The sequence below is a fragment of the Chlamydotis macqueenii genome, chromosome 5 (genome assembly GCF_036417535.1).
Source record: "Chlamydotis macqueenii isolate bChlMac1 chromosome 5, bChlMac1.mat, whole genome shotgun sequence".
NCBI lineage: Eukaryota > Metazoa > Chordata > Aves > Otidiformes > Otididae > Chlamydotis > Chlamydotis macqueenii.
The window spans coordinates 46,173,589-46,193,517 of record NC_141560.1 but is presented as its reverse complement, the minus strand read 5'-3'; the positions used below and the strand labels follow the sequence as shown (position 1 = coordinate 46,193,517).

The window sequence follows — 19,929 nt, the reverse complement described above, 5'->3', positions numbered from 1 at the left end:
CAAAGCTGCAGTGATTCCAGTGTGCATGGATTAGTGGCAGTGTGCAGGAATGGAAGTCAAATGTATGATGATAACACTTTGTTATCAGATGAGTCTGTAATTTAGCATAGGGTTCTCTCCATATGCATTGGCCTGAGGAGATTGAGAAGAAGGAAGAGAGGAAAATCCTGACTGATTGCAAGATCAGTCATATTCCATGAAACTAGGAGGCTTGCACTGTAGAGTCTGAAAAAGCTATGTGCATTTCAAGCTTTTGTATTTCTAAAGATACATTTCCAAAAATACCCCAGCTTTAACAAACCAAGAGATCCCTGACTAACTGTGAAAAATCATTTCAAACAATGTCTCCTAAACTTGTAAGATCATCAACTCTTCATTCATGTTCCTTCTATATTAATGCTAAAGACTAATGGTGATTAAACAGGTTCATTATAAAAAAATATTTCATGTATTTTCATATATATTTAATATATAAGTGAAAACTGGAGACTGAAAAATTGAAATTGTTGTAAGGAGAGGAAAAAAAAGAAAAGAAGAATTATATAAAGTAACAAGGAAGTAGATGAGGAAAAAAACAAAAGACAATGTATGTGAGATCAAAGAACAGATACAGAAGGAACCTCAGAGAAAACATTTTCTTAATGTGGCTCTGATACCCCTTTTCATTTTGCGTGTTCTCTGTTAGAAAGACGATGAGCACAGCTGAATGTATCATTGCCAGAGAAGGTTAAAAAGTATAATTCCAAGGCATATAATAGATGTTATGATACAAAATATATAAATGTGATTCAAATAATGCATACATACTTAGGTATAACAAAATAGATAATGTTATTGTAGTATTTCGAAATTTCTTACCGTCTCACCCCACCTATTCATCTCTCTGTAGTGCAGCCGAAGTCCAACAGTTTACTTCACCTTCCTTTCCCATCACTCTCTGGTATCTCAAGCACCCGTCTTGCTCCCCCACAGAGCGCCAGTCTTTTCTGGAAGGCACACAACCCCTCTCACCTCCATTTTCATTCATGTCTACTTCTCTTTTTTCTCCACAGCTCTCATATGTACATTAATGTATAAATGCTACATATTTATCTGATTATCAATATTTGTTATAGAATGTAATCACAGTTTAATAGCGTACTATTGAGGAAACACAAGAAAAGGAGATAAGAAGGCACCTCCATCTATGGAAACATTTCAGGAGGTTTAAAAAGCAATTAAATGGGAGGTTCATCTTTCCTCCTTTCTGGTCAAGTTATAAAAGCTTGCCATGGCAGTGCTGATAAAGATGATTATAAAAAGTTGTAAAGTCTACATTCAGATGCGATGCTGTCTGAAAGATGCTGGAGGGCGAGAGACGGACATCTCTTAATATCCGCCAGGTGTCCTGAGGAAGCTGTCCCTCCTAAAAAATGAAAGGTTCAGGTAAGCTAGTCATGCACATAGCTCTTCTGATGCATTAAAAATATTTTTCCTCTCATGTTACATGTTGCTCCAACTACTAAGCTTAACCAGCATATTCTTTTAAGATTACTTTGTGTCAATGTGATGATCACAAGCACACCAAGGGTCAGGTCGTGGTCAGTGCTCTCCTGGATCTGACACCAGCCACAAGCTCATGCACCCTCAGACCCCATCAGAGCGTGCAAGAACCACATGAATCCACCTGCGAACAGGTAAAGGCACCGGCCTCAACTCAAGGAAGAGGAGAAAGGTGACTGATGCGGTCACTGCTCCCACTTGCTGAAACACTGCAAGAGCAAAGGAACAATGAAAGTAAGGTAACTGATTGATGTACATCCCTGCTGCGTGCGGTCTGCCTGCGCAGGCTCTGGAGACAGATCGGGGCTTCGAACGCCTCTGAATGTGTCCTTCATCCTTCTGGAAGGGACATGAAAGAAAGGTCCAGCCTTTTGCTGACGTAATGGGAGTGCTCTTACATTTTAAGTGCCTGTGAAATCAGCAGGATGCTAAAGCATCTTGAGATGAGGGGAAGACACTGCTACAGCCTTTTAACTTTTGCCACAATTTATATTTAGGTTTTGAGCCTACCATGTGCATGCTGTCTCCATTGACATTAGTTGCGGATACTTTGGTTCCTATAAACTGGAATTAGGGGACATTTTTCTGTGCAATAAAATATGAAAGTCACCAAATCACGGGAAACCATCTTCTTGCACCAGGAGCTCAGTGTACAACAGGCACTTCCCGTATGTCGTTCATAGTATTTGTATGTGAGAGACAAAAAGGGATACACAAACGAGTAGCTGGGGGGAAAGCGCGATCAGGGAAAGGAGGAGTGAGAGGAAAACCTCAGGAAAAACAAGCAAGGTTAGAAAAGTTGAAGGACATGGCACTTCTCTGAGCAAACGCACACATCCCCTGATATCCACTCCCCTGATAACAGGAAAAGCCCCTGGGTGCCAGGGCTGGAGACTGAGGGCCAGGCGGATAAAAACTACCAAATTTTGAAGTATTTTTAACACCAGGCATTTGTGAGGGTGTGTTATGTTTTGCGCTCCCATTACAAAAAACCAGACGCGAGGCGCCAGGCGGGAGCCGGGGCACTCTTGTTTAGATTGAATTGCCGTTTAATACCTCCTAAGCCCCACCGGTATTCAACATACGGGGGAGGTGCGGGTACACCTACACCCACCCCCTCTCCCCCCCACCCCCCGCCTTTAACCCGGCCCTGCAGCTCCACCGCCAGCCGGCGAGGGGCGCTGCGCAGGCACCGGTGCCCGGCTGCTCTAGGACTCCCGCCTCGGTGGTGCTGACGGCGGCGGCCCGAGCGGTAGCAGCGGCCTGAGCGGCGGCGACGTTAGTGGCGGCCTTGGTTACAGCGGCGGCTTCTGCCCCTTCCCCGCCGCACCATGCCCACCGTGGAGGAGCTTTACCGTAACTATGGGATCCTGGCGGACGCCACCGAGACGGCGGGCCAGGTGCGGCGTGGCTGCGGCCTGCAAGGCCTCGCTAGGCCTCGGGCTTGAGTAGCGCGGCGGCGCCACCGCCGCGGGGAGTTCCGGGCTGGGCGGGCTGAGACGGGGCGGGTGGTGGGCGAGGAGAGGGGGTGATGCCGCCGGAGGGGCTGCGCGCCACGCCGGACAGCCGGGGGCTGTTATCGGTGTAGGTTTCCTGACGATCCGGGGCGGGTGGAGATGAGCTTCGCACCTGCGGTTCTGCAAGGCCGCTAGCAGCTCTCGTCGCTTTTGCAGCATCTTCCTCCTCCTTCTGCCCTGTCGTCAGCTCTCCTTAAAAATGTGGCGTGGAGGATATTAACTAGTTACGAGCTAGAGTCAGAGCGCTCTTTGCATGGGGGCAGGGAGTTCCGCCTGGCGACTTCAGGCGTTAAAGACGACAACGGTAGTCATCCGGATCTGATCCGGCGCTCTTGCAGTTCCGGAGAGCTTCTGGCAGGCTCTCCTGCTGTAAGGCTTGTTGGAGGGAGGTGAGGTCTGTTTATGGTTTGATAACTGCCTATAGTTCTCTTTTTTTTTTTTTTCTTTTTTTCTTTAAGGCAAGAATGGAAGGTTGATCCTCACAACTAAAGGAGATTTTTACCTGTAAAATCTTGCTCTTTGTTTATACTGTTACAAAATTATTAAAAAAAAAGAGGATGACGTAGTGTATTATCAATACAAAATGTTAGAGTTAGTTAAAACTGGTTTTTGAGTTGCAGTAGGCTCTCATTTTACTGAATGGCTACCTGAAAAAGTAGCAGATACTTTTTTTTTTTTGTCACCATGTACATAAGAGTATTTTTGCACATACCTAGTAGTGGTTTTTCATTTGAAAGGTTCTTTAAGAGAGCACATTATATGGTGGTTGTTTGGGTTTGGGTTGTTTTTTTTTAAAGGCTGTTTCATTTTAATTCAAGTCTGTTCACTTTGCTTGTGTAGTTATGCCCTAGTGAAACAAAGCATCCTTTCAGACAGTCCAACAAAAACATCATCACAGAGCCAAACAAAAAGTGCAGCTAAAATGTTGGGAACTATGGGGAGAGATGCAGAATAAAAACAGGTGCTATTCCTGTGCCATTTTACAAATATGTAGTCCATCATCATTTGGACTATTGTGGGTAGCTTTTGTAAGACAGGAATGGCCATCTTAGGTAGAACAAACTCCAGCGCAATTAAGAAATGCAGCCTTTGTCAGGGATCAGTAGCAGATGTGCAAGAACCTCCCGGAGTAAGTATAGAGTGATGATTCCTGATATACTCTCCTAGCTTTGCCTCTCTACAGCTTGTGGGTGCCTAGAGCCAGAGATAGACTAATTACAAAGACTGTCTTGCTAGATTGTTCTTCAGCAAACTTTTCTGAAGCTTTTTTTAACTGATTATATTTCTAGCATACAAATGTTATGTGGCAAAATGTCCTATTACATCATTAACTTTTGTGAAGGAGTTATCTCCCTTGAACTTGTCATTTCATGATCTTATTTGATGTCTCAAATTTTTGCATTCTGAGAAGCCATGAGTAATTGTTCCTTATTCACCAATTTTATCCCACTTATTCCTTTATTTTGTCTTAACAACCTTATGAATGCGGTCTTTCGCTACAAGAAGTCATAGTCACCTTGTCTCAAAAAAGGAACTTTGAACATTAGAAGAAGAGCAAAGGGGCAACCAGAAGTATGACATTAAAAGAAGTAATTTAAAAGGCTGGAAGTATTGAGCTTGTAAAAGAATATTTCAGTTGAGAAGGGGGCTCAGGTGTGATGAGTCTACTACATGAGTGGAATGAAGGTTAGAAGTTGAAAAAAACTATTAGGAAGCAAGCTTAAAATAAAGAGGAAGACAAAGTTTTCTCCGTAACACACTGAAACATGTCGCGGTGTGTTTGTCACGCTATGGAGTACGAATTGGTTCAGGAACTAATCTAGAGGAAATAGCAGATGACTGGTCAATTGACATTTCTTAAGAATAAAGGTCTGGGCACTGTCTCTGGCTTAGGATGTTCCTGTGTTGCAGATTCGGATGAAATGTGTAAAACTGAAGGATCATGCTGCTTCTGCAGTTGCTTACTTTTTCCTTGAGCATTCAGTGCAGCCAGGTACAGGTTGAAACAAACTTGTGCCTGAACTGTATTTTGCCGAAATGACAGGAGTAATTAGCATGCAGAAATACAAATTCATGGAACACAAGCTACTCTTTCATTGCTGTATGCTTTTTTACTACGTCTTTTTACTTTTTTTTTTACTACGTTTAAGTAATTTGTTCCACAGAAAACTTGTTCTTAATGTGCAGTCTGAGAACCTGTGCCTAAAATGATGGTCAGTTTGTGCTGGCTTATTCCTGCCTTTGCTGTTGAGTGCACTGTGTTGGCACAGCTACAGAGCAAACAAGATGGGCATGTGGATCAGCTGAAAAGCAATCATTTTTTTCCCTGATTATTTTTCTTCCAGATCAGTGTCCCAGTCCAGTTCAGAATCTGGCAACGTGGAGAGCTATCAACAAGGTGTAGGGAGTGTTTAAGGAGCATTGGTACTGAATTTTAAAATACAGCTTACTTTAGAGGAGATTAATGCGGTGTACTGCTTTGTAAATTAGAGTGTCTGTTTGCTGTGGGTGAACTTTTGTGTGGAGTAGGTGTGATTATATATGTGGCTCTGGGAAATTTATTGTAAGTAAAGCAAAATGTCCTGTGCTGCTGATGTTCATGTTCAAAGAAGGAAAGTTGTCAAAAGCATTCTTTTTCACAGCCGTGAGGAAAATTAATGATAGAGGGTTCTGTTTTCTGCTAGCATCCTAATAATGCCGACTTTTATTTTGCAAACACATAGCTAACCACAACAAAGACTTCCGTTTATTCTGAAGTTTTAATCCCACAGGCATAAAATGAGACATGCCTGTATGATTCTGGTTGGAGCAGCTAGAGAATATTTTGCTCTGTTGCTGAAGAGTTTATTTCTGTATTTCAACTGGAGAATTTTTTTTTTTTTGGCAGGGGGGGTGGAATTTAGTCTGTATTAACAGATTTTCTAAGAACTATGTTTTATCTCAGATTAAGTTAACTACTTGAATAGATGCCGAAGATGCTTTAGCACAGTTGTTGGGAGAGGTAACCTCTACTTGAGAGACAATAAATGAGCAGACAGAAGACAGAAACTCCTTGAGAAACTGTCCAGGTGCAGTGAAGGTGATCATGTAATTCCTTGAGTCTGCACTAATCCAATCACAAGTGGTGTGCAAGAGCTGTTATCCTTAGGGCTGGCAGTTTGAATGGTAAGCACTTGGAACAGACAGAGGAACCAGAATAACGGTAAAAAAACAGTCAATAGAGGCAAATTTTACTAAATTGGCACGGTTATATTTATCTAAGAGATAAATTTATTTCTTTGTATGAAGCTTGTGTAATATAGTTCAGTTAAATAGCTGAAGTGAATGAAAGAGAAAAAAATCCTTTCCTTGTCTTGAGAATGCCCCAATATTTTTCTATTTATATTTTATTTTTCCTCTTTCAGCATAAGGATGCATACCAGGCGATCTTGGATGGTGTTAAAGGAGGTGCCAAGGAGAAGAGACTTGCAGCCCAGTTTATTCCTAAGTTCTTCAAGCATTTTCCTGAGCTAGCTGACTCGGCTATCAATGCCCAGTTGGACCTCTGTGAGGATGAAGATGTTTCTGTAAGAACAAGAACCTTGTAGCAAGTTGATACATTGAATTCGTATTTTGTTATTCTTTTATCTTCTTTCCTGTTTTTGTTTTTTTTTCCTAATAGGCTGTCTTTCAGGAGGGGAGGGTTAGTCTTTGAAAACTTAAGACTTAGTTGTATTCCTGCCAGAAAAAGTCTATTGTGTGATGGTATGGGGAAATACATCAGTTTTGATTTGTCTTTTTCACTCCTGTCATTGATGAAAGGAATAGTTCTGTAGAAAGAAACTTAGATATAGTTTATTTTAATATCTGTTACATTTTTTTTCCATTCAAAAAGCAGTTTGTGGTAATTTATTCTAATAATCCTGCTGCAACACAATAAAACTTTGCTTGTACTTGAGAACCATGGGGATGTGATTCTGAATCTATTCTTGCTGAAGCCTTGAGATGCTTCATGTTGCTTCTGTGGTGTTAATAGAAGCTGTACCTTTGGAGCATCTTTGGTTGTCAGATCTTAAATGATTTGGGCAAATCATTCAAGGATTTCTGTCAGTACTGGGAACAAAACCTGGAGTTTGTCTCTGCCATATGTACAACTGTAAAACTATCCTTCCTGTTAGCAAATAAGACTCCATAATAACACAGATTCCAGCCCTTTATTTTGTTAACCAAATGAATGATTTTGTGAACGGAGGTGCTGTTTGAATTTGGCTTTTCTCCAGTTGCTAGTTAGATCTAAGAAAAGTACATTATTTCCTTCATAAATATGTCATAATAATTTTGTAGCAAATGTGAAGTTTGGACTGCCATTAAAGTCTGAAACTTGAACATCGCTTTCTGAATATGATACTTGTGTTAAAATAATACGCGGTCATTTTATCAAATTTGGTGATTTTTCTGCCAAACTTTAGTACTAGAACTGCCTGGGGTTTTTTGTGATTACTTTAATTTTATTTTTTTTTTTTTTAATTTCATGATACTGACAATTTTGACAGATTCGGCGACAAGCAATCAAGGAATTGCCTCAGTTTGCCACTGGAGATAATCTTCCTCGGGTAGCAGACATACTGACCCAGCTTCTACAGTCAGGTAGGAGACATTGATAGTTTCCTGGCTGGTTTCCTTGTGGCACATCTAAATATATATATATAATATACAGTTTTATTCTGTAAAACATCCTCTGTTGATGCGTAATTTCTTACAAAGCAGTCCATGCCAGTACCATTCGTGTTCTGCTGCTGCTCTTCCTCCCCATTTATATTTGCTATACAGTTATGCTGCTACTTCTGCTGAGAGGTCGCTAATAACACTAATCTAAACTGAAAATCTTTCTTTTAAATATAACAAATTTTTTCCCATTATGTTCTCTGAAAGCATCTGTAGAAGAAGGGGAGAGAAAAAAAACCAACCCCCCCCTCCAGTTTTGAAATGCAGCAAATTGCCTTCTGAAAAAGAGTTACTGGATTCCTAATCCAGATACTCAGGAACTTCAAAAAATCCTGAAGGCATTTTCTTCCATACAATGCATTTTTGGTATAAAATATTTAATTCCGAATTTAGTATACAATATGTATATTTTTAATCTCAGTAAGTTTTATAGAGCACTAAATATTAGATGTTCAAATTTGTAATAAAAATGTATGATTAAGTCTCTAGGCTTCTCAGAAGGTACTTTTTTTTTTTTTTTAAACTTAAACATTTCTTCATTTAGTTCAAGAGGAAAATTGTTTCTCCCACCTAGAAATCACATAGATTACTTAAGAAGTAACTTAGTAAAGGTCAGCTTGTTTATTCAGGTATTCTTTAAAATTACTAAATATATTGATTAATAACTTCCCTTCAAGTTTTCAGTCCTATTGGGTTTGTAATGTTAAACTTCTGGCAGGGAGGCTGTAGTGAAAATAGCTTTTTGTTTTGCTTCCAGCTTTCATATTCATGGCTTTCTACTTTCTCAGTCTCGTAGTCATTAAAAATACAAGTTATGTTGTTTATAATTAAACGTTGAGTATAGACTACTCGTGTAATATCAGGATTCTTTCTTTTTCTGCTGTTATGTTTGCATTTCAAGGATATGCATATCAGGTTTTTTTCTCTCTTCAGATGATTCTGCAGAATTCAATTTGGTGAACAATGCTTTGCTCAGTATATTTAAGATGGACGCTAAAGGTAAAGGACACATTTTTCTGTAAATGTCTCTTATTAATTCTTTCCAGGCTCTAGTAGGATGAGAACAGGACTTGATTTTGTATCTTCTTAGTACAGTCATTGATTGGTTTTAACGATACTGAACTTTTCAATAATTGTGGATCTGAATTATACAGACCCATAAAAGAATATGGATTATTATGTCAAGTTACTTGAATATTGTGCTTTTTCTTAAAAGATACTCTAGCAGTTATTTTAACATGTGTCATGGAGTCTTAACAGGAGGAAACTTCCTTCTTCTGCATAGCAAGTTTAGCTCTTCACTTCTAAAATAATTTGCGTTACCTGATTTATTTTCTGTTCAGGTACTTTGGGAGGCTTATTCAGTCAAATTCTTCAGGGAGAGGATATCGTGAGAGAGCGAGCCATCAAGTTCCTCTCTACAAAACTGAAAACCCTACCTGAGGAGGTGATGACAAAGGAGGTAGAAGAATTCATATTGACTGAGTCAAAGAAGGTAAGTGTCTTATTTCAGCAGAAACTTAAGTATTATTAAACATCCCTTATCATTGGCATTGTTTTGGAGGTCTGTTTGTTTAAGCCACATGTAGAGTTAAGCATTGTACAAATGCGGTCTTCTAGTTATTCATTCTACTACAACCCAAACTTTGCAGCTTTTTTTTTTGCGGGACTGTTAAAATATCTTTTCATTTTGTAAGAATGGCTTTTATTATAATCATAGAAAGGGACTTTGGGAGATCCATCACTTCGATGACTCAGGCTCAGCTTAATTCAGATCAGATTTCTCGGTGCCTTGTCAAGTTTTGAAAACCTCTAAGGATTGAGATTTCCCATACCATCTGGGCAGCCAGCTCCAATGTTTAATTGTCCTCAATGTTATTTATTTTTCTTTCCCCCCCCCCCCCCCCCCTTATTCAGTCGGAACCTCCCATTTCAGTTTTGTATCGTTGTCTTATTCTCACTATGTCTGCCTCAGTAAAGAACCGGGCTCGTACTGTTGGTGACTTGCTCTTAAGTGTTGGAAGATGAGTGTTAGATCACGTCACCCCGTTATGACTTTTTTCCTTCAGGCTGAAAAAGCCCAGTTTCCTCAGGTTCTCCCCGCAGGTCGTGTGCTCTAGACACTGATCACCTGGGCTTTCTAAAGCTTACCAAGAACTTCCTCATACAGGAGGGCCTGACACTAGGTGCAGTATTCCAGATTTGATCTAATGAGGGCGTAGCAAAGGAGAATCCTCGATCCCTTTGCTTCCCTCAGTCTGCTACCTATGCTGTTGTCACAGCCCAGGACACTTTTCATTACCCAAGAAATGCTGCTGACACTTACGTTTAGCCTACTGTCCTCCAGAACCCTCAGGGTCTTCTCAGCAGAGCAGTTCCCCAGCCAGTCAGTCCCCAACATCTGCTGATGCAGGGAAGTTAGTTCATCCCAGATACAGGACTTTGCATTTTGCTTTGAATTTAATGAAATTCCTGTGTGTTTGCCAAGCTGAGAAAGATACAAAAAGTATTAAAACAATCAATAATGAGTAGATAGTCCTTTAACCTTCATTCTGTCCAAAGCATATGGTTTTGTTAGATAAGAAATTTGTTCTTAAGGTTAGTGTTCAAGAAAAATAATGTTTTCTATGCAAAACTTGATGGCAGTTACTTAAATTTGGAGGTGCGTACAATTATACTGCATGTTTTCATGTGTTCTTTTAAACGCGTGTTTTTGAATAACTAGAAGCTAAATTTAAATGCTAAATATTTGCATACTTTACCTTTTCAAATCCAGTAGCATTGACTTGGAAGTTTGCAAATTACCACCATAGAAATATGTTTTCTGGTGTTCTGTCAAGGTGCTGGAAGATGTGACAGGCGAGGAATTTGTTCTGTTCATGAAAATATTGTCTGGATTAAAAAGCTTACAGACAGTAAGTGGGAGGCAACAACTAGTGGAGCTGGTAGCTGAACAAGCTGACCTGGAACAAACATTCAATCCATCTGATCCAGATTGTGTGGACAGACTTCTGCAGTGTACTCGGCAGGCGGTGCCACTCTTCTCAGTATGTATCTATTTGTTTTGCATGAGGAATATTGTGGAAAGTTAACGGCCGTAGCTTCTCTTCAGTGTTCTCAGCTATTATGTTAGAATGACAGGATATATGATAGTATATTTTTTTGGTTGTTGTTGTTGTTTTTTTTTTTTTTTTAATGACAGTACTTCTCCACCTTCAGCTTCTAATGTATTAAAATGTTGGAAAGTATCCTTAAAGCCTCTGAATACAACAAGCTTTTAAGTTATTCACAGTTCTTTGATGTTTTCTTTCAAACTTAAGATGTTACACTGAATTATGACAAGATTGTCACATTAAGTTTGTACATGTATGAGTTTGATTATTGCAAGGGTAATGCCAGGTAATTGCAGTACTTAAAGGCCTGCTTTTGGGTTATAAGCAATCTCTTCTGCCCCTGTTGCAAACAGCCTCTGAGTTTAAGCTGCCTAGAAGGGTCTCTGCATTTTAGGAGTTAGAGGAAAGTTTAAGAAAGCTTTAAGGTATAGCTGTGTGGTAGGCATTTATAAGGGTGGTGGAGTGATGAGGGAAAAATATTTAACTCCTTCAGACTCTTAAGAGTAGCCTGAATAATGTGTGTTGTGTTTTGCAGAAAAACGTTCATTCCACAAAATTTGTAACTTACTTCTGTGAGCATGTTCTGCCAAACCTCAGTTCTTTGACTACTCCAGTGGAGGGTCTTGATATCCAGTTAGAGGTAAGCCAAAGCTAAAATATCTTTCAAATTGTAAAAAATAAGCCTCTTGGACAAAATCAGCTATTTTTAAACTTGCAAACACCTTTCTTTAAGTGGTTTTCTGTTCTTGGCTTGAAGGAAAGCTAGGTACACTAGGAAAAAAAAAGAAGTTTGCTGTATTGAGGCATGACTGAGCATTGCCTTTTAAAGCACATGTTATTTGACCTCAGCTTTTGAGGCAAGGCTAGAGTAAGTAAATTGGTGTAATCATTTTTATATTACTGTCAATTTTTTTAAGCACACAGCATTTACTAAAATGATTGTTGCATGGCTTGCGCTAATGTAGTCTCCTAAGGGAGTGGCTTAATGTCTGTAATTTTCCTTACGTTAATCAGTGCTGCAGCTTCAGTTAGATCTCTGTGGATCTCACTTTGAAGGTGAGAGACAAAGCTTTGCTTACTTGTTGACTAATGATGCTTGTTGGGATTAGACACACAAGTCTGTGTTTCTGTTTGAGGACATAATAAACAGACTAGGCATGTTCCTCTTTGTATTCGTTCCTGATGTTTGAGAGAGGTTTAATTGTAATAGCTGACCTCTACTGTGCCAGCCGTAATGATGCAATAATCGCTTTTAGGTTGGAAGTTAATCGTTTGTACTTTTAAATTAACATACAAAAACTCTGCTGTCCTTATATGTAGGTTTTGAAGCTTCTTGCTGAAATGAGTTCATTTTGTGGCGATATGGAAAAGCTTGAATCAAATTTGAAGAAGCTATTTGATAAATTACTGGTAAGACTAATTTGTTTTTTACCAATGTAAAACACTTCAAAAAAAGAAGTTTTAATCAAAACAAATTACTTTATCTATTAATCTATTTATGCTTTCTCTAAAGTGGTTGTTTCAAACATAGCTCTGTCTATCATATAAGGTCAAACGTAATTTTGCAATTCAAAGCCATTGTAGATAGAGAGCTGTTACCTGTATAATGTTTTTAATCCAGTAAACTCATGTGATTTTGTTCTTTCTAAAATTTATATTCATGAGAGTCTCATGTTGATCTCATAAAAGGCTATATTTGCACTTACTGTTTTTAAGCAAATTCAGCGCTGTTTCAGCAGCATTGGTGCGGGACGTTGTTGCTTCCTGTGGTAGCAGTGCTACCGTAGTATTTCCTCTGAGTCAGAGGTGTCAGGTCACCTAAGTGTAGGCAAAACACCTGCCACAGGACTTCAGGCAGCAGATCATCACATTAGTATAGGGATGGAGGATACTTCTTAAATTATCAGCAGAAATAAACCCTCCAGTTCAAACACCACAAAAGAACACTCAGTCTGTATAAATGTATCTCATGCATTTATTTGTCCTTTCTGTTCATTAGGAGTATATGCCCCTTCCTCCAGAGGAAGCAGAGAATGGGGAAAATGCTGGCAATGAAGAGCCCAAGTTGCAGTTCAGTTACGTGGAGTGTTTATTGTATAGCTTCCATCAGCTGGGTCGTAAGCTTCCGGACTTCCTCACAGCCAAGCTGAATGCAGAGAAATTGAAAGACTTTAAAATCAGGTAATCATTTATAGGCAAGAGTTCTGTTAGAAGGTGTGAATTATTATTGTCTGGATGCTAAAGAAGCACAACTCATTTTGAAAGACAACTTATTTTGAGCATTTTTCCTGAAGAGGAAAGATGAGATTGGGGCATACTTTTGCTTAAGCTTTTATTTTATGGTAATAGGTAAAATGTATTAGCAGATTGCTTTTAATTTTTTTAGGCTACAGTATTTTGCTCGAGGGTTGCAGGTGTATATTCGACAGCTTCGTCTGGCACTTCAAGGGAAAACAGGAGAAGCCTTGAAAACAGAGGAGGTAAGTATTGTTCAGGAATTCTGATTTTTCTCATTGAGCCTACCAAAATAACCACTGGCACACATTAATGGGCTGCAATCTGTTGTAAGCATGCAAATAGATAAAAGAAATAATACTGCTAACATCTGTGGCAGCTGCGTCTTACCTGATGCTGCCTTTTGCAAGCTAAGACGATCGTTTAGTTTCTACTGTTAGCTACTCTCTGCATCCGCATGTATTTGGCTTAACTGTGCTTTCCGTTTTGAAGAGGAAATTTTCATATATTCAGGGGGAATAAAATTTAGTGGGAAGTACACTGCAAGGTTAAAAGCAACTAGACAGTGTAAAACTGCAAGAAGCCTAAAAATAGTTTAAAGCTCGGAAGTGTACACACCTTTCACTATTACTATTGCTATAGCAATTCACTAGGAAGAGCAGCCAATTTAATGTTACAACTTCATCAAATGCAGTTGGCATAATTTAAAGCTACTAGAATAGATGTTCAGTGATATTTCTTTTTTTTTTTTTTTAATACAGAACAAGATTAAAGTGGTTGCTTTGAAAATAACCAATAACATTAATGTTTTAATCAAGGTAAGTTCTCACATTATGAAGGAGTAAATTCACACAGTAGAGTAACATGAAAAAAAATATTTGAACTGAATTGTATCACATTATTAAGTTAGTCAGTGTTAGCCAGCTCAGGGTTACTCTTTCTGAAGAGACATGGATCTGCTGTTTATGGAAGCTGCTTAGCCTTTGCTGCTGCTGCTGTTGGGACAGGGTGTTGAGGCCCTTTTTTTGCAGCGGTGGTTGCCCACAGGAGCAGAAGACCTTGCTTTATGGGTCTCTGGATTCTGGCCGAGCCTTTTTCTTTGTCATTTCCCTTTCCTGTGGTGGCAAGGAGGGGTAAAGAGTAGTTTGAAGAGGTGCAAGGAGATGTAAGGGAGGGAGGAGGCAAAGCAAGCTGCTATACAGAACCTTTTTCTCCAAGGAGTATAGGAGAGATGGGCTGCAGAAAGAGACTTGTACCCAGAGCTCTTGAAACCATTCTGATTTCTTCTAACCACCTTTTCCTCCCTCCACTTCCCCTCTCTCACCCTCAATCACCACGATAAGCCAAAAACTGTGCCCACAGTATTGAGAAGCCTATCTTTTACCGTCATAGGGATATCAGATGTGTCCCTGCAGGAGCCGTTGTAGTTCATTATATGTGCTTGATGTGCACAGGGAGAGAGAGAAAGCATATCATGGGCTACAGTGGCCAGCTATTGCTGCCTTCTCCCTCTGCCATGGGACTTCAAAAAGGACTTTAAATTGTTGGAAAGTAACTGTTGTTCTGGAATCTCAGTAGGTAGCTAAAATTTTGAAGTGCAGTCAACATATCTTTAACTGTAGAATAAACTGTCCGATTTTCCCTCCATAGGATCTCTTCCACATTCCACCTTCTTATAAAAGTACAGTTACACTGTCCTGGAAACCAGTACAGAAGGCAGATGCAAGGTAAGAGCTTTTTATAAAAAAAACCAGTGGTGTTAATTTTCAGTATTTGTAAAATAAAGATTCCGGGCTGTGTATATATAATACAAACAGCATATGAGCTAGAAGTTTCACAGTCGAAAATAACACCTATCCTGGAAGGAGTTAAGGCTATGGAGTGATAATCTTAATCTTGCTTTAGGGATACAATAGATCGAATCAACTGGAGACTAGCTACTTCCTCCTTTGAAGTATTATTCTGGGCATCTTCATTAGCTGCCACTAGCTTCCAGTGGTTAATCTTTGAGGCTGAACTGCTATTCCTGTACTTGTCACCACAAGGGTGTAATGATCTGGTTTTGTTTTCTTCTGTCAGTCAAAAACGAGCAAGTGAAGATACAACCTCAAGTTCACCCCCAAAGAAAGCTTCAGCGGGACCAAAAAGGGATGCCAGGCAAATATATAATCCTCCCAGTGGAAAATACAGCAGTAACCTGGGTAGTTTTTCTTACGGTAAGTTAGGCAGCTTGGAAAAACTTTGTCTAGTTACAGTTGTGCCTTGGGGCAGGGGGAGCAAGCAAATTAAGCCATCTTACTGTCACATTCTAGAAGATCAAATTGTACTGTCACCAATTTTTGTCTGTAATGGTTTCTTTCTAGCTGTTGATCTATTACAGTGTCTGAGTGTTGCCAGCCTATAAACTATGTCATTTACAAGTTAGTTTTTGTCCTGTTTTAATACATAGATTTAGTAATTGAACTATTGTGTTCTCTGTGATGACACACAGCACCCTCACTTCAAATTTCTCATTGGACAGACCAGTCTCTGCAAGTGGCAGAGCTGGGCTGCCTCCTGTCATACAACTGGACCTCTGCAGCATTCCTATTACAGACACTGCTGATGTTGCAGACCTGATTCAGAACTTCTGGGAATGCCAGTTTCACCGTGCACACACAGTTACGTCCTCATGCTCCCAGTCAGATTGATTCTGTCTCTCTGTAAGTCGTATTCCTGAGCGAAACACTAGAGCAGTTGCAGACTGGATGAATAGACCCAACAATGGCAGCAGCCTGTTCTCCTCATCCCTGTAGGCCCATTGGTCCTACCCCTGTCAAGTAAACTGCCTGCTATGACAAATTATCACCCATGTCCCTATGTTGAAAAACTGATACAAAGCACTGTCTTTATATATAAAACAAAGAGAAAAGACAAAATCTTCTGCAAATTTCTTACTGATTATTTCTTCAGGTGATGCACTGTGTCTTTTAAGATAAGTTTGTAGTCCTACAGTTCTAAAAATTAGAAACTTTTCAACCAAAAATGTTTTCTTGCTTGCTGCTGTTTCCTGTGAGTGAGATGATTAGGCCTCTGACCAGCTTTTGATTTCTGTACTCTTTAAAATAAGTACACAGTTCTTTGTAAATTAATGTGACCTGTATTTTAAGACTGTATGTGAAGAGAAAGCATGGAAGGGAAACTAGTTTGATGTATTTTCACAAATCTGAAGAAAATTTAACAGAGTGTTTTGTGGGGGTTTTTGCTGTGATCAGATTTGGTCTTAACAAATGGAAAGGAACAATTTTCTACAGTATACAGCTAGTTTGTGTGGTATCTGTCTGTGTCCAAAATTTTTAATTGGTTACAGTTAAGATACCACCCCAGAAAAAAAAAACTTAAGTATTCTGGTGGTAACTTAATGTTGAGGATAGAAAAGGACAGATAGGCTGATGGAGTTGTGGTTTTCCATCATTTTGTAAAATCACCAGGAGCAAGTCAAGACAAAGACCTCAAGGTCGACATGGTGTTATTGGACAGACGGGTGAGCTAGGTAGCATAATGAAATTCTTTACAGACCAGTTTTCAATTCTATGATAGTGGATTGGCCCAAATATAGTTCTAAAATAATAGGACAGTTATGTATCATAGTATTAGTACGCAGAAAGACTATGTTTAGTTTAGAGAGGCTAATTCTCCTGACCTCCTTTTACAATTCATGAGGTCGGTTGTCTATCAAAGTACAACTGAGGTTTCATGGTATGTAAGCAAGATTAGCCTCAGAGACCTAAATCAGCCTTCAGTACCTCCAGTTACTGCTATTTAATTTTAATCTGTATACAGCAAAAAAACCTGTATGGAAAAGTTTTGACTTTTATTTCAGAGCAAAGAGGTGGTTTCCGGGGTGGCCGAGGAAGAGGCTGGGGAGGACGTGGCAATCGTAGCCGAGGAAGAATCTACTGAGTAGACCGCTAAATCTTCCGTGCCCCTGAAGGGCTAAAGTGAAAGTGCTACTCAGCAAGTCTGTTTGGAGTCTTGTTTCCTTCAAGGATTGCCTTCCACTAAGACTGACTTAAATGTTCTTTATACCTTTGTATGTATGATCTACTTTTCTAACGGACTACAACTTGTCCATAGTGAAACTACAGCTGTATTTTTGGATGCTTACAGTCAGCAGTTTTGGGTTCTTATTTTTGAAGTGTCTTCAGGATTTACTCAAAATTGGAAAAGAGCGTAGATGTTTTATCAAAACCTACATCTTGACAGTTTGTGTATTAATCTAAAAATCAGCTACTGCATAACTGAAACTATATAACTGAGTTTATGTATTAAGTAATGAACAGGAAAGGCATGACAACAGAGATACATGTCAGATAAACTTAGCAGCTGAAGTAATCCTTTCCTCATCTGTAACCGTACTTTGCAATATGTGGAGAAGAGTGCCATTGTTAGATTTGCTTTGATTTACTTTTTTTTTTCCAATGGAATTGAATGAGATACATGCTGTTTTTTTAAAAAGTTTGCAACATGGATAGAAATTTATTTTGCTTGTAGCATGAAGCAGTCCTTTTACTTAGAGATGTGGAGAATGTGGTGTTTTTTTGATTTGCACATCTTACTCTTCTCCGTGCATTGTAATGCAAAAGTGATGTTTTGCAAATGATTTTTTAATGTTTAATATGAATATGTGCATATAATTATGCCGTGAAATTTCAGTAAATTAACCAGAAAAATAAAACAATAAATGACTAGAATTATTCCAGGAATGGGTAAAGACTGATGCAGTGCTTAAGCTTCAAAGGCTGGAATGGACCGTAGCAGTACTTGGCTCTTTTCTATGTTTTGCAGATTTCTGGATTAGCTGGCACTTGAGGGTTTTTTTGTTGTTGTTGTTTTGTGGGTTGTTTTTTTTTTTTTTTTTACCAATATAGTTGCATTTTAAAATATATAAATAAAATTGTATTTTGGGTAACACTGAAAAATTCCAGCTCTGTAGTTCAATTCAGATGGAAAAGTTAACAATTCCATGCTATATTTTTCCATAGCAATTTGGGATTCTTAGTTACTGGTGTACACCCAAAAAGTACAACGTAAGAGCACAATGTTTTGGTTGTTTGTTTCTTTTTCTCACCACTCAAAATTAAATTTTTACTTCTCAGGTCATTCAACATTGTAAAGGAACTAGCAGATAATAAAAAGAAGTTGGGACAGAGGAAAAGATTTTAAAGTGTTCCAGGGCGTGTTGATGTAAAATAGCTTAGGCTTTAGAAGAATGAAGATTATTTCTTCTCCTCCTTTTTTTTTTTGTCCATCCATCTGATATCCTCAGACAAATGCCTGCAAGTGATGTTTCCCCACCTAGTTCCATTTGTATTTGCTTGTGAATCTGACTCAGGTGTCTTCATTAACACTCTTTGATATTTATCACTATAATCAGAAGGCAGAATACCGAAACTATGTCAAAGTTAGAGAAATTGTCACCATTAAATTGTAACCTATTCTTGCTTAACTCTGGAGCAGTAGGCAGCAAACTTTGGACATTCCAGGACATGTGAGCCAACTTTGTATTTCTGATTACATGCCAGCTGCTAAACTCAGATTTGTCACTAAAACAAACAAACGTGGCAAAGAGCTTTTAAGGACAAATCTGTGAGATCAAAATGTCACTCTGAAAATAGGCACTGCATAGGTAATAAGCTTTCATTGGGGGGTGGGGGGGAATAGACATTTTGCACTTGTGGCTATAATTTGTGTTTTGAGCAGATTTAAAAATGTAATTTCAAAGCCTAAACATAGCTTGTATTTAGACTAATAACTAGGTACTAGCAGGTTATTTTCTCACTGAATTTTGAGTGAATTTTCTTTACAAGGCCCCTGTTTTTCAGAAGTGATGTGCAAAGTTCTTGTGGCCTCAGAAGCAGTTAGATTCCTCCCCCCTCCCCCCCAGTTTCATATTTAATTTTGATGCAGTGAGTTCTTGTGGAGACACCTGTTCACCATCTTGTTGAATTGTAAATGTTCCCTTATGCTTTGGAATAAATTCATTTTGTAATTTTGTTTGGCTCATTGTTTCACAGTTACTCTGCATCATTTTATGTTGGCTTAGTAAAAACGTACTGCAGTACCTCTTTTACTGACTTACTCCTTAGATGGCTATAGATGTATTGAGCTGTGTGTGACTAAGGAATGAATATATTCTAGCAAGACTGCATTAGCTGTTTCAACTTTGAAGTAATTCAAATTTTAAATGCAAAATTTTTTATAGGAATTTAAATATTAGCAAAAGCTGCATGCCATACATGTTATTTGGGAATTATCATGTCTTATTCTACCTCCTGGATGCTGACAGTGCAATAACTTCTGTTAGTATCTCATAGAGCAAGAGGGGCTTGGAGTAGCAGCCTGGGGGTTTGGGTGAAATCTGTAATATGCCTGATGTGAAAACTCTGGCAGCAGCAAGGAACTGTCATAGTTGTGGGAGTGTGGTCTCTGTCCTGAGAGGAACTTAATCCCTTGCATTAGTTTAACCACTCTGACACCATTTGTAAACTTCTTTTTCTTGTTTCTGCTTAATGGGTTTGAGTTACAGGTGAATGTTACTGTTTCACAGGCTCTGGGAAGTCTGGTGTCCCCAAGAAGCAGAACTGTTTGCAGCTTGCTTGCAAACTTAGAAAGATCAAACAGACCACTGCCTGAATTTGTGAGCTTTTAGATCTCACTCAGAACTGAGGAAACAGGCTGCTGCTGCTGGGTTGGTATTTATCATTAACTGGACCAGGAAAGGAAAAGTTTATATTTTTCTATGTAACCGAAAAGCATTAGCAGGAAAAAGGAGCGAT

The 19,929-nt window shown here is 39.1% G+C and overlaps 1 protein-coding gene across 1 annotated transcript; it reads left to right on the top strand.

Moving 5' to 3' along the window:
- Positions 1 to 2,765: 2,765 nt before the first annotated feature.
- On the top strand, positions 2,766 to 19,146 carry API5 (apoptosis inhibitor 5). The gene is made up of 14 exons (XM_086748754.1): positions 2,766 to 2,942; positions 6,464 to 6,625; positions 7,592 to 7,685; positions 8,697 to 8,762; positions 9,107 to 9,258; positions 10,604 to 10,810; positions 11,412 to 11,516; positions 12,197 to 12,286; positions 12,876 to 13,057; positions 13,263 to 13,356; positions 13,873 to 13,929; positions 14,762 to 14,838; positions 15,191 to 15,327; positions 16,974 to 19,146. The coding sequence occupies exons 1-14, from the start codon at positions 2,874 to 2,876 to the stop codon at positions 17,051 to 17,053; spliced, it is 1,572 nt and encodes a 523-aa protein (XP_086604880.1). The 5' UTR covers positions 2,766 to 2,873; the 3' UTR covers positions 17,054 to 19,146.
- Positions 19,147 to 19,929: the final 783 nt, after the last annotated feature.

What these genes read in the sequence shown, in the direction of transcription:
- API5 (XM_086748754.1), top strand. Translation starts at nt 2,874, where the DNA reads ATGCCCACCGTGGAGGAGCTTTACCGTAACTATGGGATCCTGGCGGAC. An exon ending in ATTTAAGATGGACGCTAAAG is followed by an intron (nt 8,763 to 9,106) that starts GTAAAGGACACA and finishes TTTTCTGTTCAG; the next exon opens with GTACTTTGGGAGGCTTATTC. An exon ending in ACATTAATGTTTTAATCAAG is followed by an intron (nt 13,930 to 14,761) that starts GTAAGTTCTCAC and finishes TTCCCTCCATAG; the next exon opens with GATCTCTTCCACATTCCACC.